We start from the raw sequence: 26,763 nt of genomic DNA, 5'->3' as shown, positions 1-26,763 counted from the left end.
GGGAGACTGCATGAAAAAGGTAAAGGGATTGATAAGTACAGGTTGGCAGTTACAAAACAGTTGTGGTATATATAACATACAGCATAGGAAATAAAGTCAATAATATGGTAATAACCATGTATGGTGCCAGTTGGATAATGGAAATGTCAGGTAGAATACTTTGTAAAGTAGAAGATTATCTAACCACCATGCTGTACATATGAAACTAATATAAAATAATAGTGAATATAAGCTATAATTGAACATTTTTTAATTAAAAAAATAAAAAAGAAAATACATCTTAAAAACCAAATCACACACCTTACAATTTAAATAGAATCATCATACCAATAAACTAATTAAAAATTAAGACATATAGCCCTGACTGGTGTGGCTCAGTAGAGATTGAGTGCTGTCCTGTGAACTAAAGGGTAACTGGTTTGATTCCCAGTTAGGGCACATGCCTGGTTTGCAGGCCAGGTCCCCAGTAGGGGGCCATTGAGAGGCAACCAACCACACATTGATATTTCCTCTCTTTCTCCCTCTCCCCTTCCCCCCTCTCTAAAAATAAATAAAATCTTAAAAAAAAAAAAATACTGCATCTGAAAGGAATCTGCTCCTGTTTGAACAATACTTTAAGAGATACTGGAGTTAATTAGAGTGCATCAAGAGTTTAAAGGAGCAAATAACTGTTACAGATGTTCTATGGCATTTAACTTAAAAGAAGAAAAATTAAGTCACTAGGCTGCAAGAATATGAATGTCATATTTCTGGAACTCCTTAAAATTAAGAATAATAAAGTCAATAAAGATTGTTCATTATTTGCAGTACCCATTTCTCAAAAGGTTAGCCGTCCTAAAAAACTGATTCTCTGTCATTCAGACATTAAAAGCTGTGGGATTCTGTAAAATTTATCACCAAGTCCATAAATTTGGATTCATGAGATATACCTAATCTCTCTTGAAGCAGAATCTATTCTACATCTAATTGGCCACAGTACTTCAGAAGCTGCTCATAGTAAGAAAGTAGTAACTGTCATCCCCTGGCAATATCATCTACACAGGACCACAATTCAGTAAAAAATATAGATGAAACTAAAAATTAAATACAAAAAAGTAAAAGCACAGCTATTTCAGGGAATTGTACACAGGGACAAACAACCTTGCATCAAAATAATCTTGATAGTAACAACTTACCCAACACAATAAATGGTATCTAACGTAATTACTGAAAATCATTAATAACATGCTGAATAAATATAATAATCATTAAAGTGGTTAAAATGAAAAGTTTTAATACTTATTAAAACAATTTTCAATTATTTATGTAAAGAGCCCTATTACCTGTTTATGTGGAATAAATGAGATCTTACACTTTCTAAGTACCAAACCACTCAAAGTTGTCTAGGCACTAATAGTAATTTTACTGAGAAGCCCTAACCCTGATAGAGAGAAGGAATTAAGATTTTTTTTCTTTTGAAATGTACACTGAATGGAAAAATTAAGTATGTGCTGGAATTTCCCTTCCCTTTATATACACACATATATTATATTATACTCATGTATAATATACATAAAGCACATATATACATGTATAACATTTGTAATAAAATTCAAATTTTGTTTTTCTACTTAAATTTTGTTTAAAAAGGTATCATTTCATTATAAATTGATTTAAGCTTTGTCTCAGAAAGCAAGATTTGAAACAGAATTGAAGGTAAAATTATACTTACAAAAGCAACTTCTGATAGAAAGTCTTTTGGGGGTTATGAGGAGGGAGAAGTAAAAGGAAAAAACCTAAATAGCGCTAACATGGTCACAGTGGGCTTAAGTTTTCAGCATTGAGGCTCTTTGGATTAGCAGACTATCATGTAAATCAGGCTCTTTACAGGTGAGGAAATAAAAATGATAGATCTTACCAAGTGTCATTTATATCCAGTGAAAACCTAAAGTATAACTCATTTCTCAGGCCTGGAGATTAGTTCTGATCGACAATTATTAAATAAAGGTTCCTAGTATTTTTGTAAGGCAAGTAAAAATAATTATCATATAAATCAGAATATCTGACAAATCATGACAGTATATTCATGGAAGAAAATTATCAATAAATAAGGAGAAATTCCTAAGTACTGAAACTATAAATCTTAAAAATAAAAAGTTGTAAAGAACATCATACTATTAATAAGAAGCAAAATGAGAAATAGGAGTAACACTGTGCAAAAAAAAAAAATGGGTCAAGTACTAATAACTAAATGTTTCCAAAGGGTATTTCCTGATAGAACTAACTTTGTTTTGATTCACCTGAGTTAAATTTGACAAGGAGGGAGGGGGAGTTTTTCCATATGGCTCATTTTCCTACTTATATCCTAATGTGAATGAATACCCAGTGTCTGGGCTCATCATAGACACAATGGTATTAATAAATACTATTCATAAAAAGTATCAATAAATTAGTAATTAAATGAATGAAAGGACTGCAAATTGATCCTAGGCACAAACCCAAGTATTAATAAACCTTTAGATCAAAAGTAAAAGTGTCTGGGTTTTCAAAGGTACACTACCGATTGATTAGATGCAGTCTTTGCATGCTGAGGTAGAGACACTGCTATAGGAATTTGAAAGATTTGACAAATAGCAATACAAGGTTAAAATAGAAATTACTGACATATCCTAAGTAGCAGAGCTTAGCAAGACTATTTCATCTCACCAATGTCCTTCAAATAACCAGCAGTGAGTCATGGAAACCACTCACATTTCCTTTAGAAGGACAGAGCTAAAGGTAGCTCGAGACCCACACAACGTTCAGTCAGTCATGGCAGTAAGAAAAAGGCCAAGGCACACTGAAATATCATGGCTCTTGGTACAAATATATGATCTCTTCATCACACCAATGGCCTTATATGTATCATCATACTTCTTATTTTGCCACAAGACACAATAATTTCCATAACTGTCCTAAGAAACAAGAGTAGCCAGCAGGGGGCGGGTGGAGGTGGTTTAGATCATATCCAGGTACCTTACTTCTTCAAACACCAACAAAAATCTGTTGGGATGAAGCTCTACATGGCTGTTTATTAACAATTTTATTCATATAAGACCACAGTTACATGTGTATCAAATATACACAACTGCATCTGCATTAAGAAATACTACAAATTACTTGAAATTTGGAAGGTATGACCAAGAACTTAGTGTTCAGGCCACCTCTCTGAGTGCTTCCCATTCTCTTACCTTGAGAGGTGGTACTTTCCGCACTTGGAGCCGGTCCCCTCTGCTGAGAAAGGGCTGTGGAGAGACTTGAAATGGCTGCTGGTGCTGGCGATTTTCAGTGACACGCGGCCTTTTCTCCCAGCTCACAGGGGCCTCTTCTTGGGTTAGAGATTTCCTCTTGAGGCTTTCTGGGCTGTGATCAACCCGAGTGGATGAAGGCTCTTTCACAGTGGTCTCCTGTGCACTTGCTTCTATTATGGGCTTCATTATTGATTTCTCCACTCCAGGACTCTTGGGCTTGCTTGGAGACTTAACCAAAGCTTCCTGGCTTTCATTTTTATTATAATTAGAAGCTGTAGTGAGATGATTCTCTTTCTCGGATTCCTGTTCAACAGAGGCAACTGGCTTCTGTTCCAAGACATCTTCATCCTTTGGACACTTGATGGGAAGAATGCCACAAAGCTCATGTGTATCCCTAGTAGAGGAAAGTAGGGGCTCCGTAGATTTAGAGTTTGGCTGTACCTTATCTTGGCTTTCGTGTGCTTCTTTTCGGACGGGTGATGGCATATGCACTACTTCTTCTTTAGGCTCTACCTGAGGAATTACGGAGACTACACCGACAGGAGAGGCCTCTGACGGAAGTAAGGATTTTGGTTGCTCAGCAGGGATTTTCTTAACTTTGGGATCGCTGGGTGAAGCTGTCAATTTCTTTGAATCCTCAAGGCTCAGGCCAGAACTAAAAGGTGAAAGAAAGATCCTATTTGAGACATGGCCCAGGTTACTGAAAGCATTATGAAATAATGGTATATGGCAATGCATAGAAGAACCTGACACATAGTAGGTTTTCTTCATATCGTATCTTCATTATTACTTTTAGTGAAGGTTCTGGAGCCAGAGTGCCTGGATTCAAATCATGGCTCTGATACTGACTATCCATATGATATTAAAGTAAATGACTAGCCTTCTGTGCCTCAGTTTCCTCAATTGTGCACTGAGGTTAATCATTTCATAGTGTTGCTATAACTAACTAAGTTAATGTATGTGAAGTATTTACAACAGTACCTCACCCATAATAAAAGTTCAGTAATGTTAATTATTATCATTACTTCCTGTTATAAAGAGGCCACAACATCTAGAGACATGCATCACAGACTACCCACAAGGGAAGTGAAAGAAGGCCAAGACCCACACACCCTGATATTGTGGGTTTGGACTGTGATTAGCTCTGCTCTGCAGTACCTGTAGAAAGACTAGCTCAAAAAAACCTAAGAGACCCTGGAAGGATAGTAAGGAAGTTGGCTGTCAATGTTCTCCAGAGGTTGAGAATTTTAATTCTGAGTTTTGGAAAGTCTACTTAAGTTTCTCTTGGTGTAGCCCTATAATTGTGAGATCCAGTGCCTGAGCTATCCTGGGAGTGAAGACCAGCTGGGACTTCCATAGTGTGGCCTAAGAGCTAGGCCACTCTGCAGCCATCACACTAGAGACTCCTCCTAATGTTTTAGAATACTGTTTAATAGGAAGCACTGGTGGTTCAGTGGTAGAATTCTTGCCTCTCATTTGGGAGAACTGGGTTTCATTCCCAGCCTATGGGTTCGGTTTCTGGTTTATGCATTCTAGAATACTGTTTAAATGTCAAAAACAAGGGAGGCCTCTTTGGTGGCTTCAAAAAATCAGTCCTGCACCTCTGAGACAGAATACACAAGGACAAAACTGAACAGATATCAAAAACATTCCTTTCAGCCCTGACTGGCATTGCTCAGTGGGTTAGATGTCATCTGGCAAAGCCAAAGGTTGCTGGTTCAATTCCCAGTCAGGGCACATGCCAGGTACCCAGTTGGGCCACATGCAAGAGGCAACCAATAGACATTTCTCTTACGCACTGATTTTTCTCTCCATCTCTTTCTCCCTCTCTTCCCCCCTCTCTAAAACAATAATTTAATTTTAAAAATTCCTTCTATGAACTGAAAAAAAGTAAGAGCTGAAAACAGAAGGATACAACAACTACTGTAATGCTCTACCTACCTAATGTGAAAAAATGAACAGTATTTATTGAATACCTGATATGGATAATAATGATCTGAATGTACACATACCATCATTTCTATGTAAGAACTCAGCTCACACAAAGAACATCAAAAAATCAGTATATGAGAAGGTTAACCTGAATAGGAATAGTTTCCTAAAGGGCCATGAAGGGGTCAATGAACACTATTTGAAGATAAGGAAGAGAGCCCACAGTTCAAGCAGTGGTCATGGAGTCTCCCTGAAGGGCAGCCATTAGGCATGCAGAGGAATGAAAGGAGACTGACAAGTTAGACTCTGGGTTCCACTGTCATCTATTTCAATGTCTCCTATTAAGACTTCATTTGGATTTTTTATTAGAAAAATACTGATTTGGACCATAGCCCCTTAGAACAGGATTTATATCTTGTTTCAAATATACCAGGTCTGTCCAGAAAAAGTCTAGCCATTGTTAATGTAAGAACGGTTTGCGCAACATTGATGTAACCTGTTAGCCAAGGAGAATGGACCAGAATGCGCGCATGTGAACAATGATTTCACTGTACTAGCCAGTGGAGGTGGCAAACCATCATTGTGTGAGCATGTGTGCTGTGTGGCCATCACATTCAAAATGACTGATCAAGTAGAGCAACGAATCTGCATCAAATTTTGCGTTAAGCCTGAACATTCCTCCGGCTAGAAATTATTGGGATTTTCAAAAACTGCAGCTATGGGCAACTGGTGATTGGAAGCTTCATCATGACAACGTGCCTACTCATGCATCATGTCTCATGCAGAGTTTTTGGGCAAAACATCAAATCACCCAGGTGACTCAGCCCCCCTACAGCCCAGATTTGATGCCCTGCAACTCCTGGCTTTTCCCACAACTAAAATCACCTTTGAAAGGGAAGAGATTTCAGACCGTCGATGAGATATCAGGAAAATACGACGGGGCAGCTGATGGTGATTGGGAGAACAGTGTGAGGTCCCAAGGTCCCTATATTGAAGGGGACTGAGGCGTCATTGTCCTATGTGCAATGTTTCTTCTATCTTGTATCTTCTTCAATAAATGTCTCTATTTTTCATATTACATGGCTGGATACCTTCTGGACAGACCTCGTATATCTCCAGGGGTGCCTTTTAAAGAGGAGAGGCTGTTTAATTAAAATTGGATATAACAGTCCTTAGTACAGGATTCCTAGGATTCCTTAGTGATCTAGATGTTACTACACTGTGGGATTAAAATTAGCTACCATAAGAAATACACAGAACTTCGGTAGTCTTATATTTTACAAAGCTACTGGAAGAAAAGCCAATTGATTCAAAGAAAGAGACTCCAATTCAAGATAATTAAAATCCAATGGTAATGTTTTAAGAGCTAGAGATTATGAGTAATCCAACTTTGTGCACTTGAGATTCATAGAGAAAACATTTTGGTAAAAAAGAAGTGGTGAAAAAAATAGAGGGAAATTGAGGACTAGATATTCTGGAAAGGTAGTAAGATAAAGTACCACATGACATAGAGGAATTAACAGAATCTATCTTGATATTACCTCTGACCATAGTAGCTTTCAAAGAATTGTTCTTTCCATGGCTCTACTTTTTTCTCCTTCTCAATCTCTTGTCGAATTCTCACCTGCATCTCAGGTGTAAACTCACCTATAATGTACCAAAAAGAAAAATACACAGTTAATAGAAACACACTGAAACTTTTAACTCTTTATAAATCATGAAAGACTCATAAAGGAGGCTGATCACCATCCTGTGAAAGCAATATAAATGTGCCCAATGCCCCACTGTAAGGAGTACCTAAATGCCAACAGGTGAAAGAAAAACCACTTGCCCGCCCCACGTAGTTTTTGGTGTGTGGCTCAGGTCAACTGGGTCTCTTTCCTGGGCTTTCCTTGTAGTACCTCCCTCCCTCCTGCTCTAAATATCATAGTCCCTACAGATTTATCATTAACTGTGAATTTCTAATTGCTTTCCACTGGAAAAATACTCATGAGCTTTCAGTAAATAATGCCACTGGGCATTTCATTGTTTTAAAATTCTGTTTCTCCAAAGGAACTTGTACTTTAGGCCTTTCATCTCTAACTGTATAATGAACAGTTGTGGCCCTGAGTAAAAGTATTAAGATTCCAGCAAAAAGGCAGAAAGTTATTTTGGAGTTGTTAGTTTTCTAATTGTACCAGTCTGATGCCCTAGCAACGAGGTAGGCAATGTGCCAAAGACCCAGCTGAATATGCCATTTATTTGCATACACTACCAACCACATCAATCCTTCCAGTCCACCAGCAGAAAACAGTCAATGTGCTTGGTAGACCATTTTCATAGCGTGGCTCAAAAAGGCTGTTCCCATTACACTCTAATACCCAGAACATTGGGAAATAAGAGGTGAAAATGGCAGACTTGAAGTTTAAAACTTCCTGGGAGTAAGAAGAGGGAAAGGAAAAGTTTTAAGAAACTGTGGAAATCACAGTCCTGAGCATATGAAGAGGAAAAGAGGAATCTGGTTGTCAGAATCCAACCCAGAACTTGTGGTCTTTTGCTGAGTCTGTGCACAATAATAGAAAGGGGAATAAAAGTATTTAATGTATTGAACTCTGTTCAGATGTATACAGTTTTCAGTTTTGCTGCTCAAAAAATATTATCACTTGACTATAGGTATAGCAGTGACTGCTCATATGAAACAAAGACAACACTGATAATAATCAAGGTATTGTTAATAATACCTACTTTAAAAAATGGGGGTTTGGAAGTCATAGATCCTTTATCAAATTATTCTTCAAGAAAGGCACAGGTAATGAGTATGTTTTAAAGTGCTATGGTGATTTCAATTCTTTCAGGAAAAAAGGGTCTCTGCTCATGGAAATCTTTAAGAAAGAGAAAGAACCAAGGTAATCAACAAAGGATCCCTTCTACACAGAAGTGGTTCTAAAAAGAAAAAGATTAAGGGAAAAGTCAACAATTTCAGGGAACAATATAGCTATTAATTAATTAGCTGGTCAATTAACTCTTAATTGTCAATGTATCTGACAAAAAGTATGAATAGCATTCCTAATGCACTCCTTAATACATATATTTCTTCTAAAGCTTTCCACACTTCCTTTAACACAGCTAGTGGTTTTAATAATGACTGCATATTACAATCACTTGGGGGAACTGGAAAAAAAAAACAAAACAAAACAAAAAAAACCCCAACAACCAAAGGCATGAAATCCAAAGATGGCAGTGGAGTAGGTGGAAGGTACATTCACTCACCCCCTCCCAGGACCAAACTGGGATTACAACTAAAATACAGAGCAATCAACCTGCATAACCAACTGAGGACTAGCTGAAGAGAAGTCTTATAACCAAGGATTTACAGAAGAGGCCACATCAAGACTGGTAGGAAGAACAGAGTTGCAAAATGAGCTGGCTCCCCTCCCATGGGAGGCAGCTTAATTTCTGGAGGGCTACCTCACCTGCAAAGGTTCCCCCTGTGAAGAGTGGGGTCTCAACCCCAAGCCAGGGTCCCCAACCCAGAGAACTAGAGCCAGGAGGAGGCACCCACATAACATCTGGCTGTGAAAATCAGCGGGCATTCTCCCTCTGTCCACAGGGAGAGATGAGTCTGCTAAAAGGGCCAACACACAAAAATCTCATTTGCAGCCATCATCCTGGAATCCTGGCAGACAGAGAGAGGGTAGAAAGGACTAGAGTCGCACGAAGAGAGACTGGGGTTTGTGGTTCTAGGGAGAACTGAAGGGACAGTGGCCATGATCCCTGTGCTGAGTCATTACCCCACACTGCAGACACCAGTTTTCTTGGTTAGAGCAGTCCCCTCCATATGGCATTGGCCTGGGGGGGGCACCACAGCCCCACCCTGCAGAGCTCACACCCTGAGAGGAATCTGCCTAGTCCAGGGTACAGAAGTCTGAGCAGAATCAGCAGGTGTCAGTGAATGACCTGTGTGGCTTTCGGGTGGGGGTCATTCCCCCACTTTCCCATGAACCCGACTGGCGCTTCCCCCTCACAGGAGATCCACTAGCCCCTACCTCCCCACGGTGGATCCAACTTGCCGAGGTCTGAGCAGAATCTGGAAGAGCTGTGTGTCTCTAAAGTAGAGGCCCGCCCCCCCGCCGACCTTCCCCCATCCTGACCAGCACCTCCCTCTCACAAGAGATCCACTGGCCTCACCCTCCTGACTCCTGGCCACCCCCCTGCTGAGTTCAGCCTCCCAGAAGAATCTCGGACAGACTGATCTGTATGGTCTAGGACAGGGGCTATTTTCCCCTCACATGCCCAATGGGTACAGAGCCCTCAACATTCCACGCAGCCAAATCTTGGACTGTTTGGGCCTGATAAACTCTGTTGGCCTTGCCCTGACGACACCCTGACACACTGCCCCACACTACAAATGGTATGCGCACCCAGCAGGTGTCAGAGAGACTTGGTATACCCTGGTGAACATGACTCACCCCTACCTTGTAATTCACTGAGAACCTACCTCATGCAACTCAAGGACCACCAGAGACTCTGTCAGTGACTGAGCTTAACAGGCAGCTAGGAGATGGAGGCAGGGAGAGGCAGATCTCAGAGTACCTCAAGACCTTTGCTGACCTGCCCCGGAGACCAGTGCTAGTAAAAGCCAGCCTTGGTGCACAGCCTGGCCCTTCTTGTGCTCACCCAGGCCCAGCAGATGCAGCAATAAAGTGTGGGTCACTTTGTAACTCAAGACACGTTGCCCAGGGCCAGTTACAGGCAACATCTGACATTGGGCAACAGTAGAGTCTCTCCCAAGAGGCCCTACAACCAATACACCCACCCAGTGGCCAGCTTCAGACAACATCGTAGCAGGATCCAATTAGTTTCCCTAGCAGCATACACAAAGGGAGATCTAAGCAGGCACCTCCTGCTGAAGTGAATTTCACTCACGTGGACAGCACCTTCATAGCAGCTCATGGCTCTGGTCAAGGTTGATCCTCAGTCAGCCAGCCTAGCTTGAGAGTCAAATGGACCAATAGTAATCAAGACTCACCCACAATGAGAAGGCCCGCATAATGCACAAAAGGGACATTCCTGGAGGACCCAGCCCAGGTGATCAAGGACACTGCACCACTGGGTCCCATAGGACACCTCTTACATACGGCTACCCTACCAAGACTGGAGTCATAGTAGATTTACCTTATACATAGAAAAAAACACAAAGAGGCAACCAAAATGGGGAGAAAAAGAAACATGCTCTGAATCAAAGAACAGAAGACGCCTCCAGAGAAAAAAGCTAAATAAATTGACAAAGTATTATAAACACTCATCAAGAAAAAAAGAGAAAACTAAAATAAAATCATAAAAAGAGAAGTAGTAACACTTGACGCCAAAGAAATACATAAGACTGTAAGAAAATATTACAAACAACTATATGCCAACAAATTGGATAATCTGTATGAAATGGATAAATTCCTAGAAACATACATTCTTCCAAAAATGAATCAGGAAGAATCAGAAAATCTCAATCAACAGGTTACAACTAATGAAACTGAAGCAGTAATCAAAAACCTCCCAAGAAACAAAAGTCCTGAACCAGATGGCCTCACAGATCAATTTTATCAAATATTCAAAGAACTAACACCAAACTATTCCAAAAAGTTCAAGAGGAGAGAAAGCCACCAAACTCATTTTACGAGTCCAGCATTATCCTATTCCCAAAACCAGACAAAGACACTACAAAGAAAATTATAGGTCTGTAACCCTGAAGAACATGGATGCTAAAATCTTCAACAAAATATTAGGAAACTGGACGCAGTGACACACAAAAAGATCCTATGCCATAATCAAGTGGGATTTATTCCAGGGATGCAAGGTTGGTACAACATCCGCAAATCCAAAAATGGCAAACCAGTGGCTACAGTCAGCAAGCCTCAGTCACAATCTGTATTTATTAAAATGTTCTGACCACCAATAAACTATACACTTTCAGTGGGTCAGAGCTTTACAGTATGTAAAGTTCTTAATAAAGCTGTTTTTTAAAAAGTTCTTAGTGATTCCTTTTATTACTTTTACTGAGGTTGTGCAGCAAAAAAGATGTTATCTCACTGCTTACCAAGTCATAATTCATATCACCAAAAGTAACTCTAATTCTGTATTTTAGTTTTAGCAGCTTATTAAAATTTTAATTCCCAGGAATTAACCTAGAATTAATTACTGAATTAGAATCTTTAGGAATAGGACCTAAACAGATGTACTTTTTAGTTGGCCAGCTGACTTTAAAAGAAACATATTGTCAGAGCCAAAGCAGGTTACACAGGCTCCAGATAAAAGTCTAACAATGGCCCTGGCTGGTATGGCTCAGTGGATTGAGCCTGGGCTACAAACCAGGGGGTCGCTGGTTCAATTTCCTGTAGGGGCATGTGTCTGGGTTGTGGGCTGGGTTCGCAGTGGGAGGCACATGAGAGGCAACCACACACTGATGTTTCTCTCCCTCTCTTTCTCCTGCCCTTCTCTTCTCTCTAAAAATAAATAAATAAAATCTTTTTAAGAAGGCTAGCAATGTATTTCAAAGAAGATGGCTAGTTCTACCCTACAGAAACATCCCATCCTTTGTCTTCCAAAATTGTTTAAATACCTACTGAGGTGCAGAGGTGCCAGTATGTTCTCACAGTAGCTCCAAGTGCATACACATGATAGCTGACGTTGGTAGAACACTTACCTTCTGAGAGTCTTTCCTTCCAGCCTTGCGCTGCTGAAGTGAAGAACTCATTATTAAGGGCAGAGCTATTTAACTTCATCAGACCATCTGGACCAACCTGGGTCAAAGAATAAGTCAAGGAAAGCTTACAAAGACAGCCAAATGTATCATGTGGAAATTTGACTTTTCTTTTCAGAAAAGAATGTACAATCAATTTTATAAAAGACTCAACTATATCATACCATGCTGCCTGTTATGGACATTTCTGTTATAATATAACCTTTTAAACAAAATCTTTCGCTTTTACCTTTTCTTCCTCTCCCTTAAACTTCATTCCCCATTAATTATACGAAAAAAAATTATCTGCAAATACATAAATAGATATGTAAGAGTTTTTCTTCTGAAAGGTGATTATTTGTTTTATAAAACTGAGAGCAAGTTACATACTGCTCTAAATCTTACCTGACTCATGGGATACATGTGGAGGTCCCTTCAAGTTAACTGACATACTGTTACCACCTTTGAAACGCTTGCATATTATTTCTTTTTGTAATTTTATCTTATTGATTATGCTATTACACTTGCCCTGATTTTCCCCCTCTGAACCCCCCTCCATCCAGCACCCTCTACTCCCTCAGGCAATCCATACACCATTGTTCACACCCATGAGTCACGAATGTAAGTTCTTTGGCTACTCCATTCCCTCTAGTTTATATACCTATGACTATTCTGTGACTACCTATTTATAGTTTTTAATCCCCTTACCTCTTCACCCATTCTCCCACATACCCAACCCATCTGGCAAACATCTAAATGCTCTCTGTATCCATGATTCTGTCTCTGTTCTTCTTGTCTGCTTAGTTTGTTTTTTAGATTCATTTGTTGATACATATGTACTTATTGCCATTTTATTGTTTTCACAGTTTCAATCTTTTTCTTAAATAAATCCCTTTAACATTTCATACAATGGTTTGGTGATGACAAACTCCTTTAGTTTCTTCTTGTCTAGGAAGCTCTTTATCTGCCCTTTGAGTCTAAATGATATCTTTGCAGGATAGAGCACTCTTGCCTTTAATGACTTTGAATATTTCTTCCAATCACTTCTAGCCTACAAAGCTTCTTTTGAGAAATCAGCTGACAGTCTTATGGGAACTCCCTTGTAGGTAACTAACTTCTTTTCTCTTGAACTTTTAATATTCTGTTTATCTTTAACCTTTGGCATTTTAATTATGATGGGTCTTGGAGTGGGCCTGTTTGCATCTATCATAATTGGGACTCTGTACTCCCTGGACTTACATGTCTATTTCCTACACCAAATTAGGGAAGTTTCCTTTCATTATTTTTTTTCAAATAGATTTCCAACTTCTTTCTCTTTTTCTTCTTCTGGCACCCCTATGATGCATATGCTGGACCTCTTGAAGTTGTCCCAGAGGCTGCTTATACTAGCCTCATTTTTCTGGATTCTTTTTTCTTCTTGTTGTTCTGATTGGACCAAAGCATTGATTTGGTTCTCAGTTTCATCCACTCTACTGTTGTTTCCCTGTAAATTTTTCTTTACTTCAACTAGATTATCCTTCATTTCTGACTGGACCTTTTTTATGTTGTTGAGGTCCTAAGTTCCTTGAGCATCCTTATAACCAGTGTTTTGAACTATGCTTCTGATAGACTGCTTAGCTCCATTTCATTTATCACTTAGCTCTTTCTGGAGTTTTGATGTTTAATTTGGGCCATGTTTCTTGGTCTCCTCATTTTGACAGCTTCCATGTGTTTGTTTCTATGTATTAGGTGGAGCTACTTTGACTCCCTGTCTTGGTGGTGTGACCAAATGTAGTAGGTGTCCTGAAAGACCCCGTGGAATACCTCTCCTATCACCCAAGTTGGGTACTCGAGGTCCACCCCTTGTGTGGACTGAGTACAGTCTCCTCTTGTAGTTCAGCTTTGGCTGCTGTTGGCAGACCAATGGGAGGGATTTGCCCAGGCTGGTCAGCTGCAAGGACTGTCCTCTATGGAAGATCAGCTGTGCAAGGGCAGGGTGGTAATGCTCTGACATTGTCTGTAGTTGTCCACTGGGTGTGCAAATCCTGGGTTTTCCTGGGCAGTGCAGTCCATGGGTAGCCCCCACCTGTGTTCTGTTTGGGGCCACCCTACCTGAGCTATAAAGCAATCTGAGATGGCTGCTACTAGTCTGGACTTGGAGATTCCAAGGTGAGGCTAAACTGAATCTAGGCTGGCTTCTGCTAGTGTCAGGCCTGGGGGGCTCACAGAGTCCAGCTGTTGCTTGTTTGAGAGGATTTTGGAAGTTGTGAACTCTGAGCCCAGACCATCCATTCATATGCAAAAGCAGGTTGGGTGGGCCCATAATCTGGGTGGGGTAGAGTCTCTGGGGATCTCCAAGGCAGTTCAAACAGTGTTATCCAGGTTGATGGAGTCTCAAATATGGCACCATCTTTGTCGGTGCCATACCCTCTGGGAACAGAGTTTAGAAAAGGGACAATGGCCCGTTTGTCTGGATGCTGGACACTTCAGTTTTCCTCTGTATGCCACTGGTGACTTTCAAGCTGCTACCCTGGCGCTGGAACTCAGAGGGAGTGAGTCTGAGCAGGCAAGTCCATGTTCAATTCAGAAGAATTCCTTGGGGTTCCAGCAGTTTCTTCCACCAACTAAATACCCACTAGCTTTTGTAGCCAGAAGTTGTAGAGACTTCTCTTCCTGGCACTGGAACCCTGCACTGGCAGATCTGGTATGAGGCTAGGACTCCTTGCTCCCAAAGTATCCCTCCCAAATTTTTATCCACCACATGTGGGTGAGGGTCCAACCCATTCTGCGTCTGTGCCTCTACCCATCTGGACAGACATGGTTTCTTTAACTCCATAGTTGTCAGATTTCCATTCAACTCAATTTCTGATGGTCCTGAGTGATGGTAGTTCTATATTTTAGTCATAATTTTGATGTTGTTGAGCAAAGAGGTGGACCATGTCTGTCTATGCTGCCATCTTGACTGGAAGTCTACTTGCGTATTATTTTATTGTAGAATGTATCTCAATTAATTTACCAATTTTTTGGTCATATATATACTTTGTTTCCCATACCCAAAACTGCTGTCTGCATTCTGGTGAAGGTGAATAAACTAGTGCTTTTATTTCTACAGAAAGTTTTTTTTTAAACCTTCACCTGAGGATATTTTTTCATTACTTTTAGAGAGAGAAAAAAGAGGAGATATATACACAGAGAGAGGGGAAGCAAGCAAGAAAGAGACAGACATTGACTGGTTGCCTTCCTGTACACACTATGACCAGGGTCAAACCCACAACCTGAGTATGTGCCCTGTGAATTGAACCCACAACCTTTTGGTCTAAGGGATGACATCCCAACCAACTGAGCCACACTGGCTAGGGCTGGGAAAGGTTCTCAGAGCACAGAAATATTTTTTCTTAACTCAATATTAGTTTCTAAAAAGGTTAAAATAATTCACATTTCTACTAGAAATATATGAGCATATCTTTTACCCTGCAAACATCAGACATTAACATACTATTTAATTTTTGCCAACCCAATCAATTTGAAATGGTAAAAATTTCCTTTATCTTGCATACTAGAATGTTGCACATTTTTGTACATTTATTGTTTATATTTGCCATCAATTTGTGAGACTCCTTTGCACATTATTCATAGTAAAATTGTCACATCAAAAATATTTTACCCAATATGTCTACTGACTTGATTTGTGATGTCATGACATCAGAAGGTTTTAAGATTCTTCTCTACAGTATAGATTTTGGATTTCCTCCTGGTTTAAAAGCACAAAATCTTATTTAAGGGCATAAAACACATGATCTGGAAAAAGCTTGGGTGGAAAAACTTAATAAAATGGGTATTTTCTCCAAAATTAACATCTATATATTCCTATCAAATTCTCTATGCAGGTCTTGAAAAAATTTTTATTTACTGGTTTTAGACGGAGAGGGGGGAAAAACAAGGGGGAGAGGGAAGGAGTGATGGAGAGAAAGAGAGAGTTGTTGTTCTACTCATTTATGCATTCATTGGTTGCTTCTTGTACGTGCCCTGAATGGAGATCAAACCCCCAACCTTGGCATATAGGGCCAATGCTCTAACCAACTGAGCTACCTGGCCAGGGCCCCTATGCAGATTTTTTATAAATAAAATTATCTTAATGTTCATATGAAAAAAATAATTAAAAAACTCAGAGGGGGAAATTGCCTTTTTAATTGTACATGTAAAATACATACTGCATGTAAATATATGGAACACATAACAAAGATGGTAATTCAAAATGTAAGAAAAAGATGGTTACATGTATGTAAGTGTTAGAAAAACTGGCTATCCGTTCAGTAAAAAATAAAGTTGAACCTCAATTTCAGAGCATTACAACAAAAAATCCTAGATGGATTAAAACCCTAAATGTAAATCTGAAGTCAGCATCAATATTTTGAAGAATATTTTGGTAACCACTTGGACATCCTGGGGATGGAGGAGCTCTTCTCGACCCATTTACTTTCTAAGTCTATCTGGGTCAACATTGTTTTCCCATCTCTAGAGCAGGAGTGGTAAACATTTTCTGTAAGAAATACACTGCAAATATTTCAGGCTTTACAGGCCATGTAGTCTATGTTGCAAGCACTTAACTTGGCCATTGTAGCATGCAAGTAGCTACAGACAACTAACTAATGAGAGTGGCTGTGTACCTATAAAATTTTATGTATAGAATCAAAAATTGGCCCAGGGGCTACAGTTTGTAGTACTCTAGAGAGTTAACAAAGGGGTAACAGGTTTTCTCTGATCACAAGTCATCCAACCTTTCCTTAAATATTCTAGTGATGAACATGTTACTCTACCACAAGTCAATCCTTTCCACAGTTGAACAGCTCCAACTGTTTTTAAAGAATGTTATTTTAACCCATAAATTGCTTTCTGAAGAAAAGAAGTTTACCTCTTCCATATGACAGACCTTCAATATATTTGAAGAAAGGTGTTTTATCTACTTCCCTCCCTTTTTCTTTTCTCTGGTCTAAATAATGTTTCTCTACTGTTCATTACTGGGTACTCATACACTGAAATATGGTTTCCAATGTTTCATCCTAGTAATAACCAGAATTCTTTACAATAAACACTACAGATTTCATCTGACAGTGAAGTTATATTTCATTTAATTTGAACTCCATACTCTATATACACAAGAACTATATTTCTTAGATTATTGTGTGTTCCCTCCATAAGAAGTGAAAGACAGGTCAAATGACCACCTATTAAGAATACCCCACAGGACTCCACTCTGGGGGAAGCTGAATAATAAAGCTACTTTTTAATTTTAAAACTGTGTGTAGCAATCCTTATTCTGAGAAATAAAGGCCATTAGTCAAAACACAGTTCTGAGGAATGCAGTTCTACCCATAGGCCTTCAGTTAGGTCCTGTGTTATTATTATTCCCAACCTAATAACCCAAGCTTGAAAAAAGATGAGAGCAATCCCTAACAAGATACTCGCTAAAACTCTGCCAAGATATCAGTCACTTAAGTTGATCCAAGCAAGAATTGGGCATCTGCAAAGCTCCAGTTTCTCCAAGATGTGATCAAGTGGGGAAGGATCAGTTTTACTTCTTTGTCCCCATTGATGGTAGTGTACATTACTTATCCGGACTCCCCTGGAAATGGAATCTGACCTGCTTTTACATGTGCTGATTCACAGCACTGTGCAATTGATATCAATTAGGTCTACTAGAGAGGTGAGAGGTGATACTCAGAATCAGACCTGGTTTTTACTTTACAGACAATTAATTATGATGATTTTGTGCAGCTTACTATTCTCCACTAACTTCTAACTAAGGAATATATCTACTTCTTACTGTAAACTAGGAAAACTACCTATCTTTCATCTTGTTTTTATGATTAGAAAAGGCGGGGGCAATTGGATTACTTAGAAAATATTAGGTTCTGGAAAGTATGCTGAATAAAAAACAATTTCAGAATTGAGTCAACCTTAACGAAAATCATAATGGTCCTGTATTCCTTTCACATGAGGTAACAGAGGATCAGAAGGGGAGGTACTTGCTAGTCACTTCTTCCCTGATGAAAGCCTGGGCTCAGATCCTCACCTTATTCCTGACCAGGCTAAATCTCTCTGACCTCAGCCTAGACTGTTCCCAAACCTTTGGTGTTTCTTCTAACTACCTTTTTTTTTTTTAAGTGTAACTTTTATTTGGTTTTTTAAATTCTTTATTATGAAAACAATACATATTTTAGAAAAATTTAACAAGAGAATGAAAGTAAATTAACAGTCTTGATCACTTCAAAAAAATCCATTAAAAACCCTGTTTCATGCTTTAAACAAGACAACTCTTCCTCTTGAACTGTACTCTATGGATGCCTACATCCTACTATGACAGCTAGATGAATTTTATTCTATTGGGTTGAACAGAACCTTCACTTCGTTTATTCCATATGATGGCTCTATTGGTGCTTAGTTTTTTTTTAGATTGCATTGTGACAGCTGTCCTATCAGTATGAATTAACAAAAACTTATCAAAAATGGTGAGTTTGTGTAGCCATAGTAATACTGAAGATGGAAGAAAATATGCAACACTTTCGACATATTATGCTTTATCATTTCAAGAAAGGTAAAAACACAATTGAAATGCAAAAAAAGATTTGCGCAGTGTACAGAAGAAGTGCTGTGACTGATTAAATGTGTCAAAAGAGGTCTGTGAAGTTTCTTGGTGTTATTAACATTTTGGCCAAATAGTTCATTGCTGTGGGGCTGTCTTATGCATTGGAAGATGTTTAGCAGCACCCCTGGCCTCTGCCCAATGGAAGCCAATAGTGAGAGACAGCCAACATACTCAAAATACCCAAATCAATCAAGTTATTGGTAAAAATGAAAAATGCCTTTTATGGAAAAAACTAAAAGGACTTTTCAGCCAACCTAACATAATCTTGACATTCTGACAAGAGTTATTTTTCTTTTTAAGCTTTACATGGTCAACCTATTAAGAATACTTACAAAAAGATATATATATTTTTTTTTTTTAGTACCTTTGACACCACTTCTTTACAGGTACATCTAAAAAGCTCTTGAAAAAGACTTAAGGAGTTCTAAAGGGAATGAGTGAAGGAAGTTTCAGAAGGGTTATAACGCTGCTTATGTTTGAAATCACACACCTGTCGATCCACCTCTGGAAGCAGTAAAAGCAGTCGCTGTTGGCAATCTCCAGGAAGGACTGAAAAATTGTGTTTGTTGATCAGTGCGCGAAGATTTGTATTAACCAGAATGGAGTCTGGTGTCTCAACATCAATTTCAGCACATTTAGTCCTTTTCATTTGCCCTGTAAGATAAAAAAGAATCATTTGGCCTTCCTTCACATTCCTGCTTCTAGTCAAACTACAGCTTGCTCTGCACTGCAAGGAAAAAAAGGAAAAAAACAAAACAAAACAACTATAGTTTTAAGTACTTTAAATATCACACTGTGAAGAAAGTAACACTTAAGGCTCTTATAAATTTCTTCTAAGGCTAACAAAACAAGTTTTGTTCACTCACAAAAGATAAAAAAAAGGAATTTATTTTCTCTACAAAACTAGAAAAAGGTTTAGAATAGTGAATCTTTTGCCATACTAAACGTGCATTTTAGTTTGAGACTTGATTATTTCCCAAATAGAAATGAGGAAGTTCATGATAAATAACACATATAAAATTTCACTTAAAAATAGAAAATTCAAATCTATATATAAATTATACTGGGGTCCTTGTTCTCTTATGAAAATTTTTTCCAACAATTTGAATTTGCATTACCTAAAAATGTTATGATCAAATAGCTCAGCAATTTCAGGAAATCTGTTAACAATCAGACAGATTTGAGTTCACAAAGGTTTAAAAGGTGAAAAAAATATTTGTAAGCCACAACCAAAAATTCTTCATATTAAAAGTGAATTTACCCCAGGTTGGGTGGCTCCATTGGCTGGAGCACTGTCCTAAACACCAAAAGGTTACAGGTTCAATCCCCATTCAGAGCACATATCAGAGGCAACTGATCAATGTGTCTCTCTCACATCAATTGTCTCTCTCTGTCTCTGGTCAGGGAACATATCCTCAGGTAAGAATTAAAAATAAAATCATTTAATTAAAAAAAGGAAAACAAGAAAAACAGAAGCAGGACAAAGATCACCCCCACCTTAAAAAAAAAAAAAGACAACGGAAACTAATCCAAATAATCAATTATAATAAATGTAAATGAATAAAACTCACTGAATAAATAAACATAAAACTCAGCCCTGTAAAGAAATATGCTCTGTAAAGAAATACACCTAAAACACAAGCACAAGGAAAAATGAACAAAGATATACCAGGGAAAAACTAATCATAGGAAAATCGGTGTACATTTATTAATATCAAACAAAAGACACTTTAAGTAAAAAATCTGATCAGTGATTGATAAGGTAAATAAAAAATGATAAAGGACTCAATCCACCAGCAAGATTTTAAACATGAAAATATCTAATATAAGACAGCTTCAAAAATATGTGAGATAAGAACTGACAAAATAACAGGGAGAATTGGACAAAGCCTTAAGACAGGAGATTTCAACACATCTCTCAATTAATACTCAATCAAGCACATTAAAAGGAGTGCAAACAAGAAGGGAAAAAAAGCTGTGCTATTTTCCCCACTGACTAGCTTGATCCAATTAACACAAAATTTTTTGTTTTATTATAAAACACTTTCTTTACCATTATTCCAAGAATTTTCTATCATAAAATTCTTTACCATTATTCCCAAAAATGCCTCAGTAAATGCAAAGTAGTACTAGTAGTAGTAACAACAATAACAGCAGCAGCAAACATTTATATAGGCCCCCAAAGCACCAGGCAGTATTTTAAACATCGGTAGGTATTAACACATTTACTTTCATACAACCCAATGAAGAAGGAAATCAACTCAAAGATGAAGAAAGTGAGGCCCAGATATGGTGTAAGTAATGTGCCCAACATTATACTATTAAGTTACAGTGCAGGAATTTGAACCAAGCCATGTGGCCTAAGAGTCTGCTTTTTATCACCACACTATATAGGCACAGGTATGATACAGTGCATGATCTCTGACCCCAAGTTAAAAGTTCACAACAAAAATATAAAAATTCCTATATATTTGGTAATATAAAATTTCTTTTCAAAGTAACTTATGAGACAAAAGAAAAATCACAATAAAAAATTTTAAACCTTTTCAAAATAAATGATAATAAAAACAGTAGTTGAAAGATAAAGGTAAATGTCCTTATTAAAATAGTGCCAAATATATAAAATGTAAAGTAAATGTTTCTACATTCAAATCAGGGCTTCCTACCAAAAATGGCATTAAAAAAAAAAAAAAGATTTTATTTATTTTCAGAGAAGGGGAAAGGCAAGAAGACAGAGATGGAGAGAAACACTGACGGGCTCTCTCATACACCCCCGACTGAGGAGGACCTGGCCAGCAACCCAGGCACGTGTCCAGGCAGATTCGAACTGGCATCCTTTCGCTATGCAGGGTGATGCCCAACCCAATGAGCCAGGCCGGTCAGGGCTAAAAGCGGCACTTTTAACTTGAAGAAATGAAATGACATATACACTAATCATATTTTTTCCTTTCACTGAATATCTTCAACATCTTTCCAAACAAATCCACCTCTTTCTTGCAAAGAAAGCTGCACCATATTCTAACATATGTATGATTTAATTGGAGCCCACTGATGATCACACAGGTGGTTACCAGATTTTGTTTGTATAATAATGTTGCAGCAGCTCCACAGACTCAAAAGCAACATCCTAGCTTCCTTTTCTTATATAATTGGACAGCATGGGGGTGTCAGCATTCCTTGAGTAGTTTTCACTACCGTATTTTTGCATTCATGTTGCACCTTCACACAGGAATCAAATTTTAGTTAAATTTTAACTTAAGTGAAACTGAGAAGCAGTTGTAAATTATTCTGATTAAATAGTGCCCAGAGGATACTTTTATGTGCCTCAAAGTAGTTCCTTTTTAGATTTTTAAATCCTCTGATTTTGATAAAGTTGACCTTACTTTTTCTACAGTTTAGGTTGTTTTATTCTATTCCATTACAATGAAATCTGAGCTGTTTACTCTTTTCATTGAATCTGGGATATAAAAATAAAGGATAAATGTTGTTATTGAAGACAAAGTATACTAATGTTAACTAAATTTCATATAAATGACCTAATTTAGTTTTTTCATTTATGTTTTACACAAAATATAGTTTCTTCCATGTTTTGAAAATACTCATTGTGGCAAAATGTAAAAATTCCCATATTGTTTCCTTTAACGTTTATTTGCATGAAAGATAAACTTTCACTTATGTTTAGCCATTACATCATACTGAAATACACCATGCCTTCTTTTTAAAATGGTTAATGCTTCCTAGATTTCCATGAAAGTTGGAAATTCTAAATACATAATTTCTCAGTTTTGTACAGCTACAATTCTACTTTTATTGAATGAAGATACTAAAATTGTGACTTTAATTGGAGTTGAAAATAGTCCCCAAAAGGAAGAAACTTTGTTCTGTTATTGCCACATCTCTAGGGCCCTGTATCTGTGCTTGGCATATTAGTTTACCTTCTGTAAGAATTTGTTCATTAAGTGAATATTTTTCATCTTTGGCAGTGGAACTGATGATCAAAAGGCATATTCAATTTATGGCAGATACTCTCTTTAAGAAAAATACACGAATTTATAATCACACTTAGAATCAAACTAGATTTTTACAAAGAAGTTGTCTGAAATTCTGTTCTCAAACTTAATACGACAGTTTGGGATGGTCTGGAACACATAACTGAGTGTAAAATAAACTTTCCCAAGGAATTTTGTGGGCACTGCTGCACAATCTTTTAGCTTGTATGTTGTTTCTGAGATGTCTGCCATTCCAATTCTTGAATCTTTTTATATGAATTGTTTCTTTTCTCTCTCTCTGGAGGCTTTTTGCAAATCTCATTATCCTGGATGTTTTGAAATTTCAAAAGAATGTGCCTTAAAATAGGTTTCTTTTTATTCATGTTTCTTGACACCAACTGTATACTTCCAGTCTAAAATTTGTGTGGATTGCAATTTGATGATTTTTAGAGAAAGGGGAAGGGAGGCAGAAGGAGGAGAGAAACATCAATGTGTAGTTGTCCCTAGCACGCTCCCTACTGGGAAATGGCCTGCAACCCAGGCGTGTGCCCTGACTGAGAATGGAACCAGCAAGTCTTTGGTTCATAAACCAGCATTCAATCCACTGAGTCACACAACCCAGGGTTCTTTCTTTTTTTTCTTTTTTATAGACTTCATATATTTATTTTTAGAGGAGGAGAAGGGAGGGAGCGGGAGAGAAACATACATGTGTGAGAGAAACACTGATCCGTTGTCTCTCATACACCCTCAGCTGGGGACCTTGCCCACAACGCAGGAATGTGCCCTGACTGGGAATCAAACCTTTCCGCTGAGCCACACCAGCTAGGGCAGAAACTTTCTTCTATTACTTCTCTTACTAGTTAACTTTCTTTCAATTTCTATTTTCCATTTCTAATAGTCCTACTAGTTAACACGGTAGACAGCCTCAAGTTTCAATTTTCTTACCTTTTCTTCCCTTACAAAATGCTCCTTAGACCTATGTTCTGGGAAACTTTTCCACCTTTAACCTTTTGAATTTCTACTATAATTTTTTATTTCTGCTACCACATTATTTAATATCCTAGAACTGTTTATTTTCTGATATTTAATATCATATTCTGCTCTTTCATGGGTACAACATCTTTTATTTCTATGGGTATAATAGTTTTAAAAGTTGCTTTATATAGAATTGTACATCTGAAACCTACATAATTTTATTAATTAATGTCATCCCAACAACTTCAATAAATTGAATAAAAAATTAAAAAATAAGAGTTACTTGTTTTAAATCTTTTCCTTCCTGAATTTGTGCTTCTTCTGAGTCTGTATTTCATATTCTATCTTTCAGGCTGGACATTTTTCTCAAAGGTTATCCTTAGTAAGCATAACTTAAAAACAGGCACTTAAAAAGGCTGGCTGAAAATTCTGAGGACAATGGGTAGGTTTTGCAGACTGAAGAGCACCACAGAAGTGTGACCAAGGTAATCTCGGTTTAGTAGGGAATCTATAAATTTGCCTGCCTGTTTTTTGTCTAAGGTTATTCTGTTTCTTCAGTTGCCAATCCACCAATCTCCTGCTGCAGCACAGCTGGAGAGGAGGAAGGATCTAGTGGTAGAAACAATACCTAACTACTAACATTCTGAAAGTCAAGCTCTGATTTTAAAATCTGTATGGTTTAATTTCATGTCAAAATAAACCTCCTGTCTCCCACTAGATTGAGGCATCAAACTGCTTCTTACCAACTTTTAAACAAGGTTCTTCTTTTCAACCCTATGCCTCACCCTCTCTACTATGATTCATGACATCTCCCATTCTGGAACCTTTCTGGTATTCTACAGCCTTAACTGGCTTCGTTAGCAGTGGCATCTGCTCCTCAGCTCTGTGAAAAAATTCCATCCAGCTGTCATCTATTAAAATTGTTGACAGCCTGCCTGTCTGTTGTTTCCTTATTTTCTTCATTTTTATGGACTTTAACCTTTTGTATTTCCATATACTCATTTTAGTGGGATTCAAAGGGAACAGGGAAAAGGTTCAGTTTTCCATGTTTAAGTATAAGCCCTTCTACTTTTCTGTGCAGTTAGAAATAAAACATAAATAATGCTGGACAAAGCAACCCATTAAGCGGGGGGGCCAAACACAAAATGGCTGATAGCAGATCTTATTGTGAATAAAGTTTGGTAAAGGCAGGACAGGAAGAACACAAAGATCATCAAGACCTCATAGGTGACCAATTAAGCCACGAAGCTGATACATTTCAGACACAGACTTGGTTAACTTAATAAGAAAAATAATTTAAAAGGAAATAGAGTCTTTGTAAATTAACTCACTTGTGTGCAGTCTGTCAGACCTTTGGAATGACTTCTTCCCCAAGCCTAGCAAAGGATTTTCCACTTTAACTGAAGAAGGAAAGCTAGAGTTCTGCGGGCTGCTCGACTGTCCATCAGATTGCCTTCCTTCCCATATTGCTAGGGGGAAAAATATATAAAAGACTGGTGACATTAAGGTTATAGATAGAAATCAACTAATCAAACAAGTAGACCACACAACACTGAAAGTAATTATATATGAGGCAATGTGACCTTGCAAATGTGTTTTGAGTATAGGTACTAAGCCTGAAAAAGGAAAGTAAAATCTCTTCCTTCTTCTCAGCACAATATTTGCTTCTAGTGGTAAATTTTCTTCTTCACATAAATGCAAAATTCTACAAGACACAGTGTGAATCTGGTGAGCACACATAATCAGCTGGCATCAAACTGCATTGCGAAATAAAACACAAAGTCTGTACCTAGGCCAGTTTAAATTAAAAACAAAACAAGCAACAACAAAAAATCTAAAGGCCTGAGCCCAATGGAAACTCAAAAGCAGCATGGATTCTTAGTAAAACCTTTTATTTTAAAGGAGAGAATTGGTGAAGAGTTCAGTTTGAGCATCTTTTAGAAACATCTACTTTCTAGAGTTACTGGCTAGAGGCTTCCAAATATTATTAGGTAAGATACCTTGAAAGGTAAGTTAGTCATGGATCTCATTCTAACAAACAGATACCACTGATGTATTTTTTAATAACTGCAGGAGTATATTGCATAAATTTTCCATTTACCCCAAAACCTAAATAATTTTATTAACCAATGTCACCTGAATAAAATCAATAAGAAAAAAAACTCCATTAAAAAACACCACATCTGCCTACCAGGTTTGGCAGTTACAGAGTCACTGGCCACTTTGACAGTCTTCAGAGACAGATGCTGACTGGAGGAGATGGACATGCTTGGCCTGCATTGCTGCTGCTGCTGCTGCTTCTTCTGCTGCTGCTGTTTCAGAGCCTAGAAAGAGAAAACCGACTATAAGAAACAAAACAGATCAGTTTTTTTGGTAATAAAAAATAAATGACTTTTTAAATGGTAAAGAGCATGCAAGTTTTTGCTATTACAAACTTTAATGCAAATATTTTTTGGTGTGTTTATGTATGTATGTATGTACTTTTCTAACATTAGTTCTAAAATGTTCAAATGCTTAGTTATGGGGTATGTGCATTTAAAATTTTAATAAGTATTACAAAATTTCTCTCCAAAATAACGATAATAATTTATAATATACTGGCAAACTACAAGTAGCCATTTCCCCACATACTTGCCAATGCTTGATATAATGGAGATTTTCATACCAATCTGAGGATAAAAATAGTCTACTATTTTAAAGATTTCTCAGCTATCAGTGACTTTATATTTACTGATCATTTGAATTTCAAAAGAACCAAAAGCTAGTTCTTTGAAAAGCTCAATAAAACAGACAAACCACTGGCAACTAACATTGGGAAAAAAGAAGATACATTATAAATGAACAACACTGAAGAACAAAATAGACATATAGAAAAATACCAAGGCCCTGGGTTGTGTGGCTCAATGGTCTGAGTGCCGGACTATGAACCAAAGGGTCACCAGTTCGATTCCCAGTCAGGGCACACACCTGGGTTGTGGGCCAGGCCCCCAGTAGGGAGCGTATGAGAGGCAACCATGCATTGATTTTTCTCTCCCTCTCTTTCTCCCTTCTTTCCCCTCTCTCTAAAAATAAATAAATAAATTCCATTTATATATATATATAATATATTATATATTATATATATTATTATTATATATTTTATATATAATATATATTATTACATATAAATATATTGTATATATTATATAATATATTATATATAATATATTATATATATTATATATAAATAATAGTTTATTTCAGGGAGCTAAGTATAGATTA

General features: G+C 37.7%; 1 protein-coding gene across 5 annotated transcripts in view; it reads right to left on the bottom strand.

Moving 5' to 3' along the window:
• Positions 1 to 26,763, bottom strand: part of ASXL2 (ASXL transcriptional regulator 2) — a 116,480-nt gene that overhangs the window by 11,154 nt on the left and 78,563 nt on the right. For all 5 annotated transcript variants that reach the window (XM_045844636.1, XM_045844637.1, XM_045844635.1 and 2 more), the window contains 6 exons: positions 25,694 to 25,826; positions 24,834 to 24,971; positions 19,029 to 19,192; positions 11,878 to 11,974; positions 6,743 to 6,848; positions 3,210 to 3,924 (listed from right to left, as the gene is read on the bottom strand). In XM_045844636.1, coding sequence (XP_045700592.1) covers positions 3,210 to 3,924; positions 6,743 to 6,848; positions 11,878 to 11,974; positions 19,029 to 19,192; positions 24,834 to 24,971; positions 25,694 to 25,826 — 1,353 coding nt within the window. The remainder of the gene's footprint in view (positions 1 to 3,209; positions 3,925 to 6,742; positions 6,849 to 11,877; positions 11,975 to 19,028; positions 19,193 to 24,833; positions 24,972 to 25,693; positions 25,827 to 26,763) is intronic.

The sequence above is a fragment of the Phyllostomus hastatus genome, unplaced genomic scaffold (assembly GCF_019186645.2).
Source record: "Phyllostomus hastatus isolate PE091 unplaced genomic scaffold, TTU_PhHast_1.1 phas_contig_402, whole genome shotgun sequence".
NCBI classification, from domain to species: Eukaryota; Metazoa; Chordata; class Mammalia; order Chiroptera; family Phyllostomidae; genus Phyllostomus; species Phyllostomus hastatus.
This window is presented reverse-complemented; position numbering and strand designations above follow the sequence as displayed.